The 17,430-nt window shown below is 44.5% G+C and overlaps 2 protein-coding genes across 3 annotated transcripts; one reads left to right on the forward strand and one right to left on the reverse strand.

Moving 5' to 3' along the window:
• The first annotated feature begins 1,108 nt into the window (after positions 1 to 1,108).
• tefb (TEF transcription factor, PAR bZIP family member b) lies at positions 1,109 to 6,350 on the forward strand. 2 transcript variants are annotated; one of them, XM_019871003.1, is made up of 4 exons: positions 1,109 to 1,352; positions 4,099 to 4,620; positions 5,171 to 5,382; positions 5,855 to 6,350. In XM_019871003.1, exons 1-4 carry the CDS (start codon positions 1,250 to 1,252, stop codon positions 6,068 to 6,070), a joined length of 1,053 nt encoding a protein of 350 aa, XP_019726562.1. In that variant the 5' UTR covers positions 1,109 to 1,249; the 3' UTR covers positions 6,071 to 6,350. The 2 variants fall into 2 exon arrangements, with proteins under 2 accessions (XP_019726562.1, XP_019726561.1); XM_019871002.1 differs by lacking the exon at positions 1,109 to 1,352 and adding an exon at positions 3,043 to 3,712.
• Positions 6,351 to 10,570: 4,220 nt separating this feature from the next.
• Positions 10,571 to 17,325, reverse strand: tob2 (transducer of ERBB2, 2). Its single transcript, XM_019870927.1, has 2 exons — positions 16,750 to 17,325; positions 10,571 to 14,670 (listed from the first exon to the last, which is right to left on the reverse strand). The coding sequence occupies exon 2, from the start codon at positions 14,468 to 14,470 to the stop codon at positions 13,253 to 13,255; it is 1,218 nt and encodes a 405-aa protein (XP_019726486.1). The 5' UTR covers positions 14,471 to 14,670; positions 16,750 to 17,325; the 3' UTR covers positions 10,571 to 13,252.
• Between the last annotated feature and the right edge of the window lie 105 nt (positions 17,326 to 17,430).

The following is a 17,430-nucleotide window of genomic DNA, read 5'->3' on the forward strand; positions in this document are numbered from 1 at the left end:
AATATAGCACTGAAGCAACTTACGTACGAATTCAATCAACGGACGGTCCTTCGGAACGTAACTCGTTCGTTAGCTGGGGAGCGTCTGTAATTTAACTGCAAAAATCAAATGTTTTATTTAAAGGACAGATTCTTAGCAAATTTGTCTTCAGGCGTGACCACTGACCACCCCTGGCTATCACGCACGTAACTTTGACAATGAAGTTTGTCGGTTCCGTTTGCTGTCTGCATTGTAAATGGATCAATGGGCTGCTCCCTCTAAATTATGAGCTGGTCTCTTTGGGGGAAATGGAGGGATACAAGAATTAAATAGCACCACGTCTACGCCAAAAGATGCTGGCCCACCGCGCATCTACTCTGTAAACCAGATTGCCAATGCCGTCCTACTGGTAAGCAAAGAGAATATTTCTTTACCCAACATGATTTCAAATTCGAAATCGGTAAAATCAGCAGTTTTCGATCCTGTTATTACCTGGTCCAAGCAAAATTTATTGCAGCCAAGTTCGACTCGCAAAACACTTATGTAACAATCTTTACACAATAATACGTTTAATAATAAGCACTTCTGATGAGTATGTTGTAATATATTTATTTATTTTTATGTTTTTGTCACGCGATTAGATAAACATTGATTCTGGTGGTATCTGAAGATTAGAATTAGGTCGGCGATATCTCCACTCAAGGCCCGGATACCAAATGTACAGCCATCTGCTGTCTCCATTAGTCTGACATCTATCCTTGCATGCTTGGATATGTGTGTGGTCTGCTTCTCTGATTGACGTGCATTAAAAATATATACAGCCCTCGAGGGATTTAAGTTATTCGAACGCATACAGTATCCGAATGTATCACGTAGTGATGGTCTTGGCCGCTAGGTGGCGCATGTGCACCTTCCTCCCACGCAGCTACTTCACCCACGTGCAGTTGTGCGTGGTTGCAAATGTGCTCAAGTGTGAACCATGTGCTGAAGCGGTGTTGTTGTTCTCGCGTTTAGATCCAGCCTCTTGCTTTATGATTGGCCACACGGTAAGACTGGCAGATCCGTTCGCCCAATCGTTTCGCGTCAACCGCGCCAGAGGGCGTGGCTCAACGGGGTTATTCCAACCCAGTTCCTTGTGCACATGCAGGCGTCCCCGTGATGTGAGTGACTTGCTGATTGAAAGTTGTACGAAAGTCTCGAGTGGACAACACTGACAGTGCCACTCGCCGCTTGTCTCGTTGCGCATCAGTTTATTGTGTCATCGCTCAGGATGTCAACGTTTAATCACATCTTTGGAGACCGAGGGGAAGTTCCTGATCTCATCAGATCCTTGGCTGACTACCCTTTCTCTTTCCCAGCTTTTGATGACGGTGGTAAGTGAGATTTGTCTCTTTTTCCCACAGATATCGTCGATAAGTCTTCAACGTAGTTTATTGTGCCTTATTTGTGGCTTCATTCACTTCTAGAGCAGGCGATGTTAAAAGTATCTCTGCTATACGGTAATTGTATAGAATTGATGTTGTGGTTTGATGCGATTAACGTCAGCCATTAAATTGTGAAACAATTATTTTGCTCATATGTGAATTTTTAGTTGTGTTGTTGTGCACACTACCTTCATAGTCTAAAATCCTAATGTCCGTATTGGTTTCATGGTTTGTCATATCGTATGTTGTTGCCAAGGTGTGGACATTCTTAATTGTCCCTCTGAATGCGGTCTTTAGCTGGATGTTTTTTGATTGACTCATGAATGCTCACAGCTATCTTTCAGGCTGAAATTATAAATTCATGGCAAAATGTTCGGGCTCCTAAAGTAATAAAGTGAAAAGTTTACTTTGAAACGCCCCCTGTTGGCTGCGAGGGATAATGTTGGCTATTTGAACATGCGCAATGCACTGTATATATATTTTCCGCATACATTTTTTTGGCCCCACGAGTGTCTTATATTGGCTTTCGTATTTTTACAATGTGTTAGGCTTTTCAGATTGTTTGAAAATGTGCAGTGTATCACCCCCTCCCGAATATTAAACAAAGAATTAAATAATCCGTCCATTATCGTAACTGCTTAATATTCTCTCTAATTAAAATATTTCCTTTGAAAAGGAAAATCGGAGTATGCTTAAAGGATGTATGTATTTGCTGCTATGAATTGGGAATTTCTCCATTGCGAGACTAATAAAGGTTTTCCTATCCTATTTCTTTTTGGGTGATCGGCGGGGGGTCTCGCTGTAAGAATGTGAATAGCCACTAGAGGACAGTATTGAGAATCAGTTCATCTTGTTTTCATATTCAATACATACCGGTATATTCAAGCGGTGATTAAAAGTGCCCACCAACACTTAACGTTGTTTTACCTTATAAAGAATCATTAGCCTTAATAAAATGCAATTAAAAAACAAAACAGTGTTTAAATACCCGTCTTTCCATCGCTACAACGGTATGCGTGCAACCTTTAAGTTAGTAAAAGATTGCTCTATCTACATTTGGACCAGTCACTCTGCTCTCTGTGTCTCCGAAGGACGGCAAAACATACACGTGCAGTGCGGCAATGTGCACTTTGAACGCCGTGTCTCTTAAATCAGTTATCTGCCAGGCAACACGGAACTTAATGGCACCCTCTCGCTGAAGAATATGCGTGCACCAGAACGTGAGAAAGAGAAACTTATAGATTTTGCTACCGTGAGGCCGCGATGAGAAATGTGAGTTAAGGGAGTTGTTTTCAAATACATACATATATATATATATATACATACATACTTACAAACAAACATTTGTACAATGTTTTTATGCTTTTAGTTGTGGGTCTACGTGGTCTTGGTAGGTTAATGAATATAATAATACAATGTTGTAATTTTAGTATTTTGTAGTTCAATTTTATTTGACAAAAAGTGGCAGCTGTTGCAGGACGAGACGTCGGTTTGCTGCACGTGCCGAGCAGCACGCGTGGAGCAGCACGTGGCCACGCCCCCCACACGGTTTGTACTGTCACGTGAGTGGGTGAGGGCGGAGGGCACGTGTTTTGCCACGAGTGTTCTCGCGACTCAGTGCAGGCGAGGTTGAAACCCACGTACGGTACTTTTCAACCATTTTTTGTGTGGTTGAAAAGATGGTGAAAGTGAGAGGCTGTAATATAGCTGCGGAGTGGTTTGTGAGCACATTGTAAAGATAACCGTCGTGTCTTTTCAAGAGTCGTTACAGGGTTTGATATGAATTACTCACTACCTTTTTTAGACTCATTTTTAGATTTAACTCGTGTTTAAAAATTAAGGCAGTTTTCGCTTGATACGTATAAAATACAATTTTTAAAAAAGTACAAAAATAAAGACCAGTGCGTAGCCCTTGAACACAGTGCCATCACATGACAGGATGAACAACCAATATGCTTCTACTATGCCCTAAATGGGCGTGGCTTTTGCCTCATGACTATCCGACACACGCTCTGGATGGGCACGGACTGCACAAAGGGTAGCAGTGTAGTTTCCGCATCTCGGTACCCCATTGTCGACAGTTGGATTTAAACGTCGCAGAAATTGGAAAGTGACCCATAGTATCGTTGATAAATATAAAGATATATTTTAAATCCTGCGGTGAACAATGCCCGGTAAAGCAGCGGTGGCTGTCGCGCTTCAGCCCGACACAACCGTCGACGCAGCGGCTAAGCAGAAGTCTTTCCCGTTTGTTATAAAGAAGATTATGGACATCCCACCTCCCAACATTCTGGAGGAAGGCGACGACGGTAAGACCTCTGTGTCAATAAAGTGTCCGTGAATGTGAAGTGTTCGTTCGGTGCAGCTCAGAAATCGAAAAGAACAAAAAGTTCCAAGTGCCATGCTCTGCGTACCCACACTATAAATACGCCCAATCACAACCCATTTACGGCGGATTCATGTTGCATCTTTCTCTCTTGTTTCTTTGTTCAAATTTTTTTTGAGCTGCGTTTGCAGACCAAGCAACATTCTGTCATCTTCGTATAGTGCTACCGAAACACCCCGTCTGTCACTAACATTGACAGAAGGCTTGGTTTCGCGTTACAACCTTTATCCCGATCGGAATATCAACGGGTATGATCATAGACGCCCCTTTTGATGAAATGAACTCCTGTTCCTCTTCTGTTGAATTCAGAGCTCGAGAAGGAGAAGCTGGGCTCAGCTGATGATGTGGTGGGGGGCGGGGTTGCTGCAGCCAGCGCTGGTGGGGCTTCTCGAGGAGGCAGTGGGGGCAGCGCTGGAGGGGTGTCAGCCTCCTTGACCCCAGCCATTTGGGAGAAGACCATTCCCTATGATGGGGAGACCTTCCATCTGGAGTACATGGACCTGGATGAGTTCCTGTTGGAGAACGGGATCCCGGCGAGCCTCGAGGATGAGGAGCTGCAAAAGACGCTGACTCCGGCTGGAGGGAAAGGCAAGAGCACCCTGAAGGTTACGGCCGCAGCCAGCGCGACGACAATCTCGGCGCCCACGTCTCCCCCACCTGCTCCCGACACTTCTACGGTCACCTCAGAGCCAGAGGAAGCGGTGATTGTCACCACTCTCCTGCCCGCCAAATTGGAAGATGATGACGAAGAAGATGAGGATCAAGAAGAGGAATCTTTGCCCCATGAGGGAAAAGCAGCGGAAGCTGTGGAAGTCAACAAGCAGAATCCTGGTGAGAAAATGTGCATTCATGTGGTCGAGGGTTGTCAAATTCATTTTTGTCACGTGCCTCATCAGAGTTCTGGTTTCCCTCAGAGGGCCATTATGACAACGAAAACCATTTCGTTTGTCATTTAAACTGTAGTCATTTCATGGGCCGTATCATCTTGGAAAAGTTGTACCTCACTCTGGCTACAAACTAAACTGTGCAAACAATCCATGGACAGTCGACAAAATGTAGTGAAACTGATAAAGCCTTGACCTTTGAGCGCATAATATTAGCAGTTTTTATAGCTTCTTTGACTTATGGTTAGAGTCTCCCTTTCGTAACTCTTAATGCATCATCCAATAGGTTTCCTGATGGGAAAGAAAAGATTACAGTGGAATCGCTACTGTGTCTGTAGTGTTGGTGGTTGTCATCTGAGCTTGTTTGAAATATTTATAAAGTAATACTAAAAAATGAACCGGTACATACATTTAGTTATGCGCTATCCAATAAAGCATACTTGCATTTTGTTATGAATGTTTGTTCGAAGCTCCACTTTCCACGTGTGTACCGACAGTGACTGGAGAGCGTAACACGCCATCTCCCATCAACCCAGATGAGATTGAGGTGGACGTTAACTTTCAGCCAGATCCGACCGACCTGGTCCTGTCCAGTGTGCCGGGCGGAGAGCTGTTCAACCCACGCAAACACAAGTTCTCTGAAGAGGAGCTCAAGCCGCAGCCCATGATCAAGAAAGCCAAGAAAGTGTTTGTTCCCAACGAACAGAAGGTATCCTGACTCATTTGCGAGCGTGTTTGCTCCAAAAACGGTGACATCATTTGCTGTAAACTAGGGCTGAAATGAAACACATTCAAATGAACATCGTAATGTGGTGGAATGCAATTTTCAAATCGTGAAAGGCTTCAGTTTGGAAAGAAAAAAGGCCTCTGCTTCATATCAGTCCTTGGGAAAGGCTTTATTCTATCTATCTATCTATCTATCTCTCTCTCTCTCTCTCTCCCCCCCCCCCACCAATTGTGATACAATGCTTCCACAAATATATCGGTTTTGTAAAAGCTGTAAAATAACGCTCTTATAGCCTAAATGCATTGAAAATTAATTTGAGTGATTTCTCCAGGATCGTTAAGGGTGGAGCTTAGCGATACCGTTTTTTTTTTTTTTTTAAATTCAGCCAGGGCCCAGTTTAGTACGTGGGCTCGCTACCCATCCCTACTTTTCATTCTGTCTTATTTATGCACAGGATGACAAATATTGGTCCAGGAGGAAGAAGAACAACCTGGCCGCCAAACGTTCCCGTGATGCCCGGCGTCTCAAAGAGAATCAGATCACGGTGCGTGCCTCCTTCCTGGAGCGGGAGAACGCAGCCCTGCGACAGCAAGTGGCAGAGATGCGGAAAGACTGCGGCCGCTGCAAGAACATGGTGGCCCGCTATGAGGCCAAGTACGGTCCGCTGTAAAGACCTGGTAAAAATTCAAATTATCAATCCGACAAAAGCAGAACTTCCTTCCTCGCAGAATTCAACACAGACACAAACACATAAGGGAAATCTAAATTTGCACTCCTGCTGACCTCCGGTCACTGTGTCGAGCTCCGGTCGCGGGTCCGAACCTGGAACTGGAGTGTCGGATACACACTTGGGGGCGAGGCTAGGAGCGGTGGTCACGGGAAGGTCTGTGGAGAGCGCCTGGCTCCTTCACTGAGAGGAAAGCGACGAGACTCCCACGGAGAGAGACACAGGAAAAAATACGGTTGTCTCGAGATACTTTCAAGGAAGTCAGGAACTATGAAAACGACAGGCTGATAACGCATAGTCACACTTTTTTGTTGTTGTTGTTTTTTTTTAATCACTGCATAGCACTTCCTTTAGTGGACCAAAGCACGAGCGCCATCAGTTGTGAATAGAATTGTGTCGCACTTACATTTGTGTCTGATTCCTTTCAATTCTGAAGCGGGATGTAGACATTGAGGCAGAAGAGATATGGAGTTGAAATCGGGTCGGGGGAAGGGGGGCGAAGCGATAACCTCGGGTGGTGGAGGAATGACCGCAGAGAAGCTGATTAGTTCTTCTGTCAAGTAACACGCACCTACACACACGCACACACCACATGTATAGTCATCTCCAGTGTGTAATCCCTTGTTGCACTTTCTCTTGGAAGATTCATGGTTGAAGGTACCTTATTGTCACTGTGGGAGGGACGGGAGCTTTAATAGAAAACATGCATGAAGTCCTCGTACTAATCTCAGATCAGCTTCCCGAGCCTCATCAAAGATTTGATTAGAAATATGGTCTTTGAGTCAATTTTACATAAAAACAGTGCCGCTTTTGTTTTGTTTTTTTGGGGTGGAGGGTTCAGGCGACTGTCAAAAGTATCCGTTTGAAGGTATCTTTGGCCCTCTCTTTTGTGGAGGGGTATGTAGGACGTAAGGATGTTTATTTTACTACACTCTGCAAGTAGAAGGCGCTCGGAGCCCTCACCTGCCTTTCGGTAGTGTAGTGATGACTGGATTGTTCTTAAAAAAAAAAAAAAAAAAAAAAAAACTTTCCACCTTCACTGTGACTAACACAAACCACCACTACCGTGCATTGTGTGAAGTATTCTTGACAGAAATGAGAATACCTGATGGAGGATAGTTCTTCTGTCAAGTAACACGCACCTACACACACGCACACACCACATGTATAGTCATCTCCAGTGTGTAATCCCTTGTTGCACTTTCTCTTGGAAGATTCATGGTTGAAGGTACCTTATTGTCACTGTGGGAGGGACGGGAGCTTTAATAGAAAACATGCATGAAGTCCTCGTACTAATCTCAGATCAGCTTCCCGAGCCTCATCAAAGATTTGATTAGAAATATGGTCTTTGAGTCAATTTTACATAAAAACAGTGCCGCTTTTGTTTTGTTTTTTTGGGGTGGAGGGTTCAGGCGACTGTCAAAAGTATCCGTTTGAAGGTATCTTTGGCCCTCTCTTTTGTGGAGGGGTATGTAGGACGTAAGGATGTTTATTTTACTACACTCTGCAAGTAGAAGGCGCTCGGAGCCCTCACCTGCCTTTCGGTAGTGTAGTGATGACTGGATTGTTCTTAAAAAAAAAAAAAAAAAAATGGAGCCGTCCCTAAAGGCGACTGCTCTTAAACCCTGTAAATAAATGATAGTCTAGAGATGTTTATATCCTAAAACAGGGATTTTGACTGTGTCTTTATAATCTAACGCGATTCCTTCTATTTGCCAAATAGTCAATGAGTGCTGTATTTATTCTGATGGTAATAATGCATCTGTTGATTGTGATGTACAATTTATGTCAGATTCGGGAGATCCCTTTTGAGGAAAAATGTCGAATGAAACCAATGACGAAGCAGGGACTCCACCGGGTTAACTCTTTGTTTTTAAAAACAGATTTATATGGCTAGGGGATTCTTTGTCTCCGTTCAATATATACTAAGTGTGTGTCGAACACGCACCGGGCAGGGTACACTCGTATTTACCTCATCCGCCACTTCTTGGTTTGAAAGGGTTGACTGAAGGGGAGAGCACGCGCGGCAAATGAAGTGTGCTGGTCCGTCTGGCAAAACATCAATCCGATTTTTATTGTTTTGTTTTGTTTTTTTAAAATGAGTTGTTAGACTGGCTGCCTGTTTTAATTAGTAAGTACATCACAGACTGTTACAAGACTCTGGTGTCCTCTTCAGCTATTTTTTTGGGGGGTGGGGGCTGGGTGATTGATCGGCTTGTGTGCCAATAAATGTGGCAATAATACCGTTCTATATTGCTCGTTTGATTTCAGTGATACTATGTGTAAAATTGCCATGATGTAACTTTGAAGAGGAAATGCCCCAAAGTCTTTTTGTGCTTCCAGTTGGATCCTGTGTCGTCTAGGATCGTAATGCATGAAACCCAATGTAACTTTGTCTTCTATCCATGTCTTGACTATTTTACACCAAGTGTACTTATGTCTGTAAACCTTCACTAAAGAGCAGACGCGCTTCGTGATTGGCGGATGAGTGCCGAGCATCTGTATGACGATGTGATGACCCGCATCATCACGCCGGCCCGCTTCCTGTTGGGGCAAACGTCAAACATCGGCTGTAAAGGGCATCTTTTGATCACTGTGTGGATTCTTTCCTATCAACTGCAAATTGATCTATATCTCGATGTACTGGATCAGTTGGTGCTTCAGTGTTTTCTTGATTGTCTCAATTTCAAGAGGGTGTAGTATAACGGACGCTTCTGATTTCGGAAGGTTATTTTGCATTGACATTCAAACAAAATATGCACTGCGTTGGACTGTCAGTACAGCCAATGAGTTTTTTTTCTTTTTTTTAATTAAATTCAAAGTATTGTGCATAAATCTGACTATGCACCGAGAAAATTACTGGTGTAGGTCCTTATGTAGCAAGTATTTTTCCCCAATGCGAAGCAAGAAGTGAAAATATACACAATAGATATATGCTCTAATATTTTACAAATTCCAGATTCTATTTTATCAGTCTGCTTCACTAATATTAAAAACAGAGAGAGAGCACTTGCATGCGCGGTCGAAAAGATTCCTTATAAGGTGAAGACGTGCAAGCTCTCGTTTTATTCGAGTCTACTGTATTTTTTTATTTGATGCACAACACAAACTAAAATATTGTTTCACATGTTTGGTAACGTGCATGCATCACGAGATCGATGCTCCTCGATGTAAAGCAAATTGTCAAGCACAAACTACATGAAAATGTTTTTACTTTACCTGTTTGTGATGGTAATGTGTATATTTGAAGAGAAAGGTCAAACAGGCCTGTTTTGTTTTTTCTCGGCATCGCTCAAACTTAACGGCTATTTGAAGCAGCTGCAACTATAATTAAAAAAATGATTTAATGGTATCAGGACATTTTAAGTTTTGGGGGGATTTTTTGGGGGTGTTTTGCATTACTTTCTGTAAAAAAAACAAAACAAAAAAAAACCTATTCTGTTGGTTGTTTTTGTATTGTCCTTCCCGTGTATTGATACATGACACTGCGGTGCCATAGTTCTGTATCGTCTATCATGTATAACAAAAAATAAACAAAATCAAGACGTAAAGACAAACGGGGCTCCGTTTGACCTTGACTTGTCATCACACAGCTCCAGCCCGCTTGCGCGGCTTACACGTTACAATAAATTTGCGATTTCACACGCCGTTTTATCCGCACGTGTATGCACACACGCAAACACATGGTGTTTCTGTTTGGATGCCGCACACGTTCTGCCTCCCTCCCTGCCGTTCCCTCAGCCCATCAGTATTCCAGAAGAGTTGGAGCTGTTGCGTAATGATCACATCCACACACAGGGGAGCAGTGTTGCGTAACAGCAGCGGCCTCAAAGAACGATGGGCGCGCGTGCGCGTGTGTTCACAAAGCAAAGTATGAGGATGCAAGGGAGGAGCTCTGGGAAGCCGAGATGATCGAGTGGAGGGAATGATGGAGGATCCCGACGAGGGAGGGGCTCGAGGATGGGAGAGCAAATGCTGAGGTGGGGCAAAAAAAAAGATGGCGGGGGTGGGAGGACGTAAAGGAGAGTCAAGGATGAGGCCGGCCATGCACGATGAATGTCTCACAACACGTCCGTATAGAAAGGCAGCGAGCGAGCCAACGTTACAAGCTGGTTGCGCCCCCCCACACCCCCCACCATCCGACACTACGAGCCGGTCGGTGCGCCTTGTGATGAAATCTCCAGTAATAGCTGCTGGGAGGTCTCCTGCTGAGGTGGGCGGTGCGCAATCTGGCTTCTCACCATGACAGGGAATTTCATCTTTGAATTATTGATCAAACATCACTGGAGTTTGTTTGCTGCAAGATTTGGATGCGTGACTCGAAGATTTCGCTGCTCAGAAAGACAAGAGGGTCTACTATTCAGTTTTTTTTCCCCCTTAAGCGCACTACCATGGAGATAGAGGAAGTATGTTCACAGAATGAGTTCTAATGAGACAATCTGCTTATTTTCCATGCTTACTGGTCTTTTTATTACAAACTTAAAAAACAAATCTGACACAATAAGAAACTGCAGTAGTAATGCCCCATTCCAAGAAAACAGGTCATTGCATTTCATTCGTGAAAGACTTTTTTTTTCTCCAAACATCAACAAGGTGTACAGATCGGATACAAAGTAGGAAAAAATAAAAATACAGTCAGAAAAGGAAAGAACCATTTGTACATCTTTTCAATTACACATTTAAATGCCACATCGAAAATAAACTCTTCTAACAATGAAATATTCCAAAGTGCAAAATAAAACATGATCTAAGCAAAGAACATCAGAATACAAAATCCTTGTTTTTCTTCACCCCCCCCCCCTCCCCGACTGGAGGATAACCTGCACGTAAGAGTTTGGGCTGCATCTCAAACGGGTTATTTTGATCTCACACACACACCCCCACACACCCACAATGCGGTTGCGCTCAAGTTGAAACGCACACCCTATTTGGAGTTCTTTTAAGCGCAATAAAATATGCAGGTATCCCAGCCGGGCTTCCGCAGGCCCTCTCAACCATGCAGGGCTGGCCAAGAGCACAACATTCATTTCCTTCATCCTTCCTATGTGCAGAGACCAACATATTGTGATGCGATGCAGGGAGAGGAGAGGTAGAAACCCACGGCAGGGTCTTTTTCAATTACATTGCGCTCGACAAGGGCGATTGAGGGTCTGTTTAAATCATGATGATTCGGAATATGGCTATATCACGGAGACCAGATGGTCAGACTCAAAGGGAGAAGAGGTCAATGTCAGTTTTCATCGGGAATAATTCTGCTCGGGGATTTGGTATGGATATGGCGAGTTAGCGTTTTCAGATTGCAGCTAGGAGGACAGTGATTTTGAGCTCTCTTTTGTAAACATTCCGCTCTTCAAACCCCAGCTCGAATACATTTCCCCGTCTCTTTAGACTGCCGACGTACAAAGTACAATACACATTCAATACTGGACTCTGTACATAATAGTTACATTTTTTATTTTTATCTCAGTTTGCATATATTCAGGTTACTTTTTGCAAAAATAACTTCAGCGTGTAAGAAACTAAACAAATCTGAACGCATCTGAACATAAGAATTTTATATGTACATTTTCTTGGACTTCATAATAAGTTTGCAAAAACAAAAATATATAGAAATATCAGGTCTTTTTTTTTGTTGTTTAAATTACAGGACAAAAACAAATCAATAGTTCCCTCCACATTCTCCAAAAGGGTGTGCGAGGGGGGGAAAAACAGTTTTAGGGTCTTTGGGTACAAAACACGAATACGTACATCTCAGTCTAGAGAAACATTAAATGGGCAAGACTCCATTTCCACCTTTTCAAGACATTTTTGAAGTGCTTGCGTCTCTTTAAATGACAGTGGAATGTAAAAAAAAAAAGAAAAAAAATATATATGGATGAGAGTAGAGCTCCGCCTAATAAAGTGCTCAAATTGCCCATTTTGTCCTAACACAATAGAGTTGAAGGGCCGCGACAAGCTGAAAATAGAGAAGCCCGTCAACAAAACAGAACATTCATCGACGTCCGCTTGACAACCAGGAGGCAAGAAGCAGCTTCACCTTTTTCTGCTCTCCCTCCGCATCGGAGCATTTCAAGGAGGGGCTGAACGGCGTTAGCCTTTTGCTTCGATACCATTTAAGCTCACCGGCAACGTGTTCTGGGTTTTAAAAACGTCGCTCTCAAAGTCAATACACACCGGACGCCACTGAGGCAGTGCAACCGTCTCGCTGCCTTCTTTTCCACGCCAAGGAAAAAAAAAAGCACCCCTACATCCCCAAAGTCACACCGAGCCATTTATCAAAACCTCTTGGGCTCGACGGTTGGATAACATCCCCCCGACTGCAATTCGCTGCCTGTTCACCTTCACACACCGATGACCGGGAATGTGTAAAAAAAAAAAAGTGCCTATAGCTGTGCGCACACTGTACAAGGTCTACATGTATGCTCACGCACATGACGACAGGCATCGGCACACGTGAGCACCGTCTTGTTAAGATGCAAAGCCGCCTTCCCTCACAGAGGTTCTCGCGACCTTCCCCGCTGCAATTTCCCCTGACGGATGAATTACATTCTTCTATTTGCTCACTTTGTCTCCAAAACATTCCATGGCCGCGTTCTGCCTGATGATAAACAGTCGCCGTATTTACTGCTGCGATGTCAGCGTTCAAAGGCGGCCATCACGTGATGTTCCCAGATCACATGGAGCCACGACATCACAACACATGCAAGCGCAGACAACCCCCACCCGCTTCATTCCCCCCCCCCACCCCCCTCCTTCTCCTCCCCTCCGAATAGCCAGCACGGCATGAACAGATTGCAGAGCAAAGTGCAATACTTGGCCAGGTCCTTTTCCCACAGCATGACGTGCAAACTGGAGCTTTACCACAGTTCGTGTCCATGAGATTACTTGTCATCCAATGAATAACAATGGAAATGATGAATTCAAAGCAGAACACGTGGGATGGGCCAAAAAAAACTTACCATGAGATAATGACAGTATCTTTCAATTTCTGTAGGAAAGCTACGTGTTTAAATCTCTGTAGGAAATCTAAGTGTTAGCTTGCATTAGTATTAGGAGAGTTTGTTAGGGGAAAGGAAAAAAAAAAAGTATCTGGAGCTCCTGGGCCAGTTCTTGACAAATAAAGGCTTAGTTGGCCAACACAACGGGCTGGAAGGACTGGCTTGGGTATTGCAGGTTGTAGCTCCCTAAGCCCTCAGCGAATTGAGGTTTCTCCATGTACGAGATCTCACCGTTGGTGCCCATGATGCCCACACTCTGGGATGGGGGAGGGCTGGAGAAAGGGTCAAAGGACGGGTGGGTGCCGGCGCGGTGGAGGGGCTTGAATCGGCTGGCGTGAGCCGGCATGGGCTGCGGTTCAGCATCGAAGTAAAGGGGGCTCAGGGATCCCGGGTAGACAAACTCTTTGGCGTTGGGCGACAGCTGGCTGGGGATGGGCCCGACCAGGGAGTGCATGGAGAGAGAGAGCGACTTGTGCGGCAGCATCTCTGGAGCCAACATGGCGGTGGGAGAATGGGAGAGCATCCGCTGGACAGGCGGGACTCCGACGGCGACGCTCGAGGCGCCCGCCGACCCGGCCACGCTGCACTTCTTCATTTTGGTGGAGCCAAATTTAGTGGCGGCGAAAGCGGCAGTCGTGAAGGTGATTGGTTGCGGACGCGTCGCCGGGAGGGAGGAGGCGGGCTGCTGAGTGGCAAGGTAGGGCATCCCGTTTGTAGGAGGAGAAGGGGTGGATGTGTTGGAGGAGTGGGCGGCCGGGTTGGCGGGCGAGGTGGAGGTGGGGTAGTTGAAGAGGGCGGGGCCGGTCTGGACGGACGGCGGCGTGGGAGAAGCGGAGAGCGGCGCCATGAGCGAAGGAGATAACTGGCTTCCGATGGGAACAAACACTTGAGCGTCTGGATTGAAGCCCAAACTCTTGGCTTCCTCCAACTCAGAGTCTCCTTTCCCCTCTCTCATCACCCCTTCGGGTCGCTCACCATCACTGAGGAGGCCTGGGGGGTCCTCCAGGTACAACACCTTCACCGTACCCTTCTCCCCGATCTGGTAGGACACCTCGTAGGGGTCAATCCACACGCTGAGCTCCGCGGGGACGTTTGCGCGCACCTCTTCTGTATCCAGTCCACTTCTCTTGGCGGCCAGCTCCACAACGGGGTCTCTGGGGGCTCCCAGGTGCAAGCAGCGGAACGCCGAGCCTCGAAGGGGGGCCTCGGGGTACCAGTGGCCCTCGAAACGAGACACCAGGATTCGCTCCAGCTCCTCACCGAAGAGATCGGCTCGACGCCGAGGTAGCTTATTGTACAAATAGGAGACGATGAAGTTGAGGGCAACCTTCACTTCGAGATGCATGACTGCACCAGGCTGCCGCTGCGCTCCGAGCGTGCGAGATGAGGCTCGTTTTAAAAGGGAGGTGATGCAAAGCGTAATGTCCTCGACTCTCCTCTGGCTCACTGTACACCGTGTGATTCACGTGTCACCATTTTGAAAGGCACCTTGGAGGCGGGGGTTGTTTGTCGACGTCTCAAGTGAGGCGAACGGCGACTTCGAGGCTGCAAAGATGATAAGGTGGAACAAATGTTGGTATTTCACAAGGATCAGACAATCGTTGAGAGATCAAGCAATATTTTGTCGTTTGCAATTCATTTGTATATTTGTTAACATTTTGCACCATTTCTCAGCATCACTCGACCTGAACTACGTTTGCCGTCTTCTGTGTTGTTTGTCATTAGTTTAAGTACGACATGAGTTGCATGCCAATTCTGATTGGTGAGCTTGGAAAGAGGAGGGGGTGGGGGGCGCAAAAAAGGACTCAGGATGTAACAAGGAATCAGATTCAGAACCACAACATACGAGGAAGCAGCACGGCTGTCAGAGTCACCATGAACATACACAAATAGGAATTCACCATTTTATACTTTTTAGTCCGACAAGGGCACAGGATGTACTGATGTATGTGACAGATGCGACGCGGGCCTCATAAATCCTTTATAATCTGAATCTGATCCCACGACGCTCCTCCTGCTTAATGCTTCAGTCCATTCATCCCCGCGCTAAGGCAACGTCAGATTAAAAATGAAAAACCAGCATTACAAGATGCGAGTCCAAGGAAGAATTGTAAAATGGCAGCTTGTCCGTCACAGAACTCCATTTCCCAACATGCAGTGCACACAATCCCCCCCCCTCCCCCATGCACAAAAACAATCCTCTCACATCAACTTCCCTGACCAGATGGGAATTCTTCATCTTTGAAAGATGAAACTGATTAAGAGACAATTCCATTTTTGCAGCGGATAAACTGCACATGCCGAAATACTGCATTTGAGGAGGTGAACACTTGGTTGAGTTTTAGCTCCACGTAAAGAAAAGGTGACATTGAGAGGATCAAGATGGGGGTTGGTTAGAGCAGTGCTATAAATAGGGACATATTTTGTACTATGTGTTGTGTCAAGAGTCTTTCCACTACCTGATTAAAATATGTAAGAGTTCAGAAAAAAAATCTCCAAAACAAAGATAGATTGGTATGATTAATGCATTAAATACATCATAGATCGTGCATTCACTTCGAGACATACATTACTTTCAGCGATTACCACTTATTATTTGTAGTTTCGTCTTCACCCTTGAAAACGCTTTCAGGTTTGTTTTGTTTGTTTGTTTGTTTTTACAGCACAATTGTTGCAGGCTGAGCAACCCAAGTGGTGCACTGTATTGTTTATATGGAGCTTCAAACATGTGCCACTGAGCTGTGAAATCTCAGCTACACGACTGCTCATTTTCTCGGTGCTTAATGTGCTTTAAAAACACACACACAAGAATGACAACCATGGCAGACATGTAACCATTATAATTAACACAATGAGATCAATACAACTAGCGGCCTTTGGAAAGATAATGCTTAGTTTTGACTGGCATTGTTTGAGAGGTATTGACTAATCAACATGTTTATTGTTGTGGGTGTAGTTTGCAGTGGCATGGAACTGCACTGCATCATAAGGAGGGCCGTGTTAAAAAAAAATTGTTACGAGTAACAAACAGAATCACCGTTCAATATAATGTAGTACAGATGTACACAACTGCAAACGAAAAGCACAATGATAAAAACACTGCCGAGTTGACAATGTCAAAAAAAATACCATTGTTTTAAGTGTAAAGACGGTGTTTATTTAGCTCACATAATATTGTAGAGCGTAGATGCCCGTTTGTTGTAATGAATACGGTTCAACGTTAACGGTTGTAGTCTTATAGCCTCACCTTGCTAATTTAAGTGAATTTGGATTGCAGAACCTCGCGTCACTGTGATGCGACCGAGAGAAAGCCGAAGGAAAATATCGTGAGCAAATGAAGAGGCTAATTGAGAGGCGAACAGCCAGTTGATTTCACATGGAATGTGCATCATCAAGTAATGAGGATGAGAGTCAACAACCACAGAATACACAGGACGGCCGCTGCCTTTTAGAGGCGAAGATAACATAAACAGCGAGAGCGAGACAGAGAAAAGACTAGCAATCCTTGTAAAGGCTTCAATAATATACGTATGGGTGAATAGCCTAGAGCGACAAAATAAGCAAGCGCACACAAAGACTAATAGTAAACTAAAATTAACCTTTCGGGTGCAACGTACGACTTACCTGTCTCTACTTTGCTTGCACCATTAATTTGATTCCTGTGATCTTGTTCGCATTTTATAACGTTGAGTCCATGTTTCACCTTGGAAGAGTAATTCTTTTGAACCACTTGCAAGTCTCCAGCTGACAGTTGAGTCGGAGGGTCCAGGAAAACTTTACTGGAGGACAAGCCGACGTATTTATACAGTGTGACTCGCCTACACCCCCGTGACGACAGGAACTATTTTCTCTCGATTGTAATGGCCTCTTTTCTTATACCAGTATATTTTTAAAAATATATATTATTATATTTTGTTAATGCCTGCATCAAAATTACATGCAACGCCTAAATATTATGCAATAATAACGGTAAAAAGATAAAATACAATAAACAAGTTCACGTTTTCACCACTCAGTATCGTTTAGGGATATTTAAAATCATTCCAATGATAATATCCATAATATGAAAAAAAAGTTTTCTTTTCATACTATAGTTCACAAATTGAAGCTAAGCGAATATCGCGGAGGGATATTTGTAGTTCTTTTACGGCGCTGACCGCTTGCTAAAAATATAAGCGGTGGTAGCAACAGAGTGTCTATTGGCTGAGCGAGGGGTGGGCCCACAAATTATTGGGCTGCGTTCTCCATTCACAAGAGCGAAAACGACATTTCTTTTAAACAAGGACTTGTGGGAAATGACGTTCT

The sequence above is a fragment of the Hippocampus comes genome, unplaced genomic scaffold (genome assembly GCF_001891065.2).
Source record: "Hippocampus comes isolate QL1 unplaced genomic scaffold, H_comes_QL1_v1.1 scaffold343, whole genome shotgun sequence".
Lineage (NCBI taxonomy): Eukaryota > Metazoa > Chordata > Actinopteri > Syngnathiformes > Syngnathidae > Hippocampus > Hippocampus comes.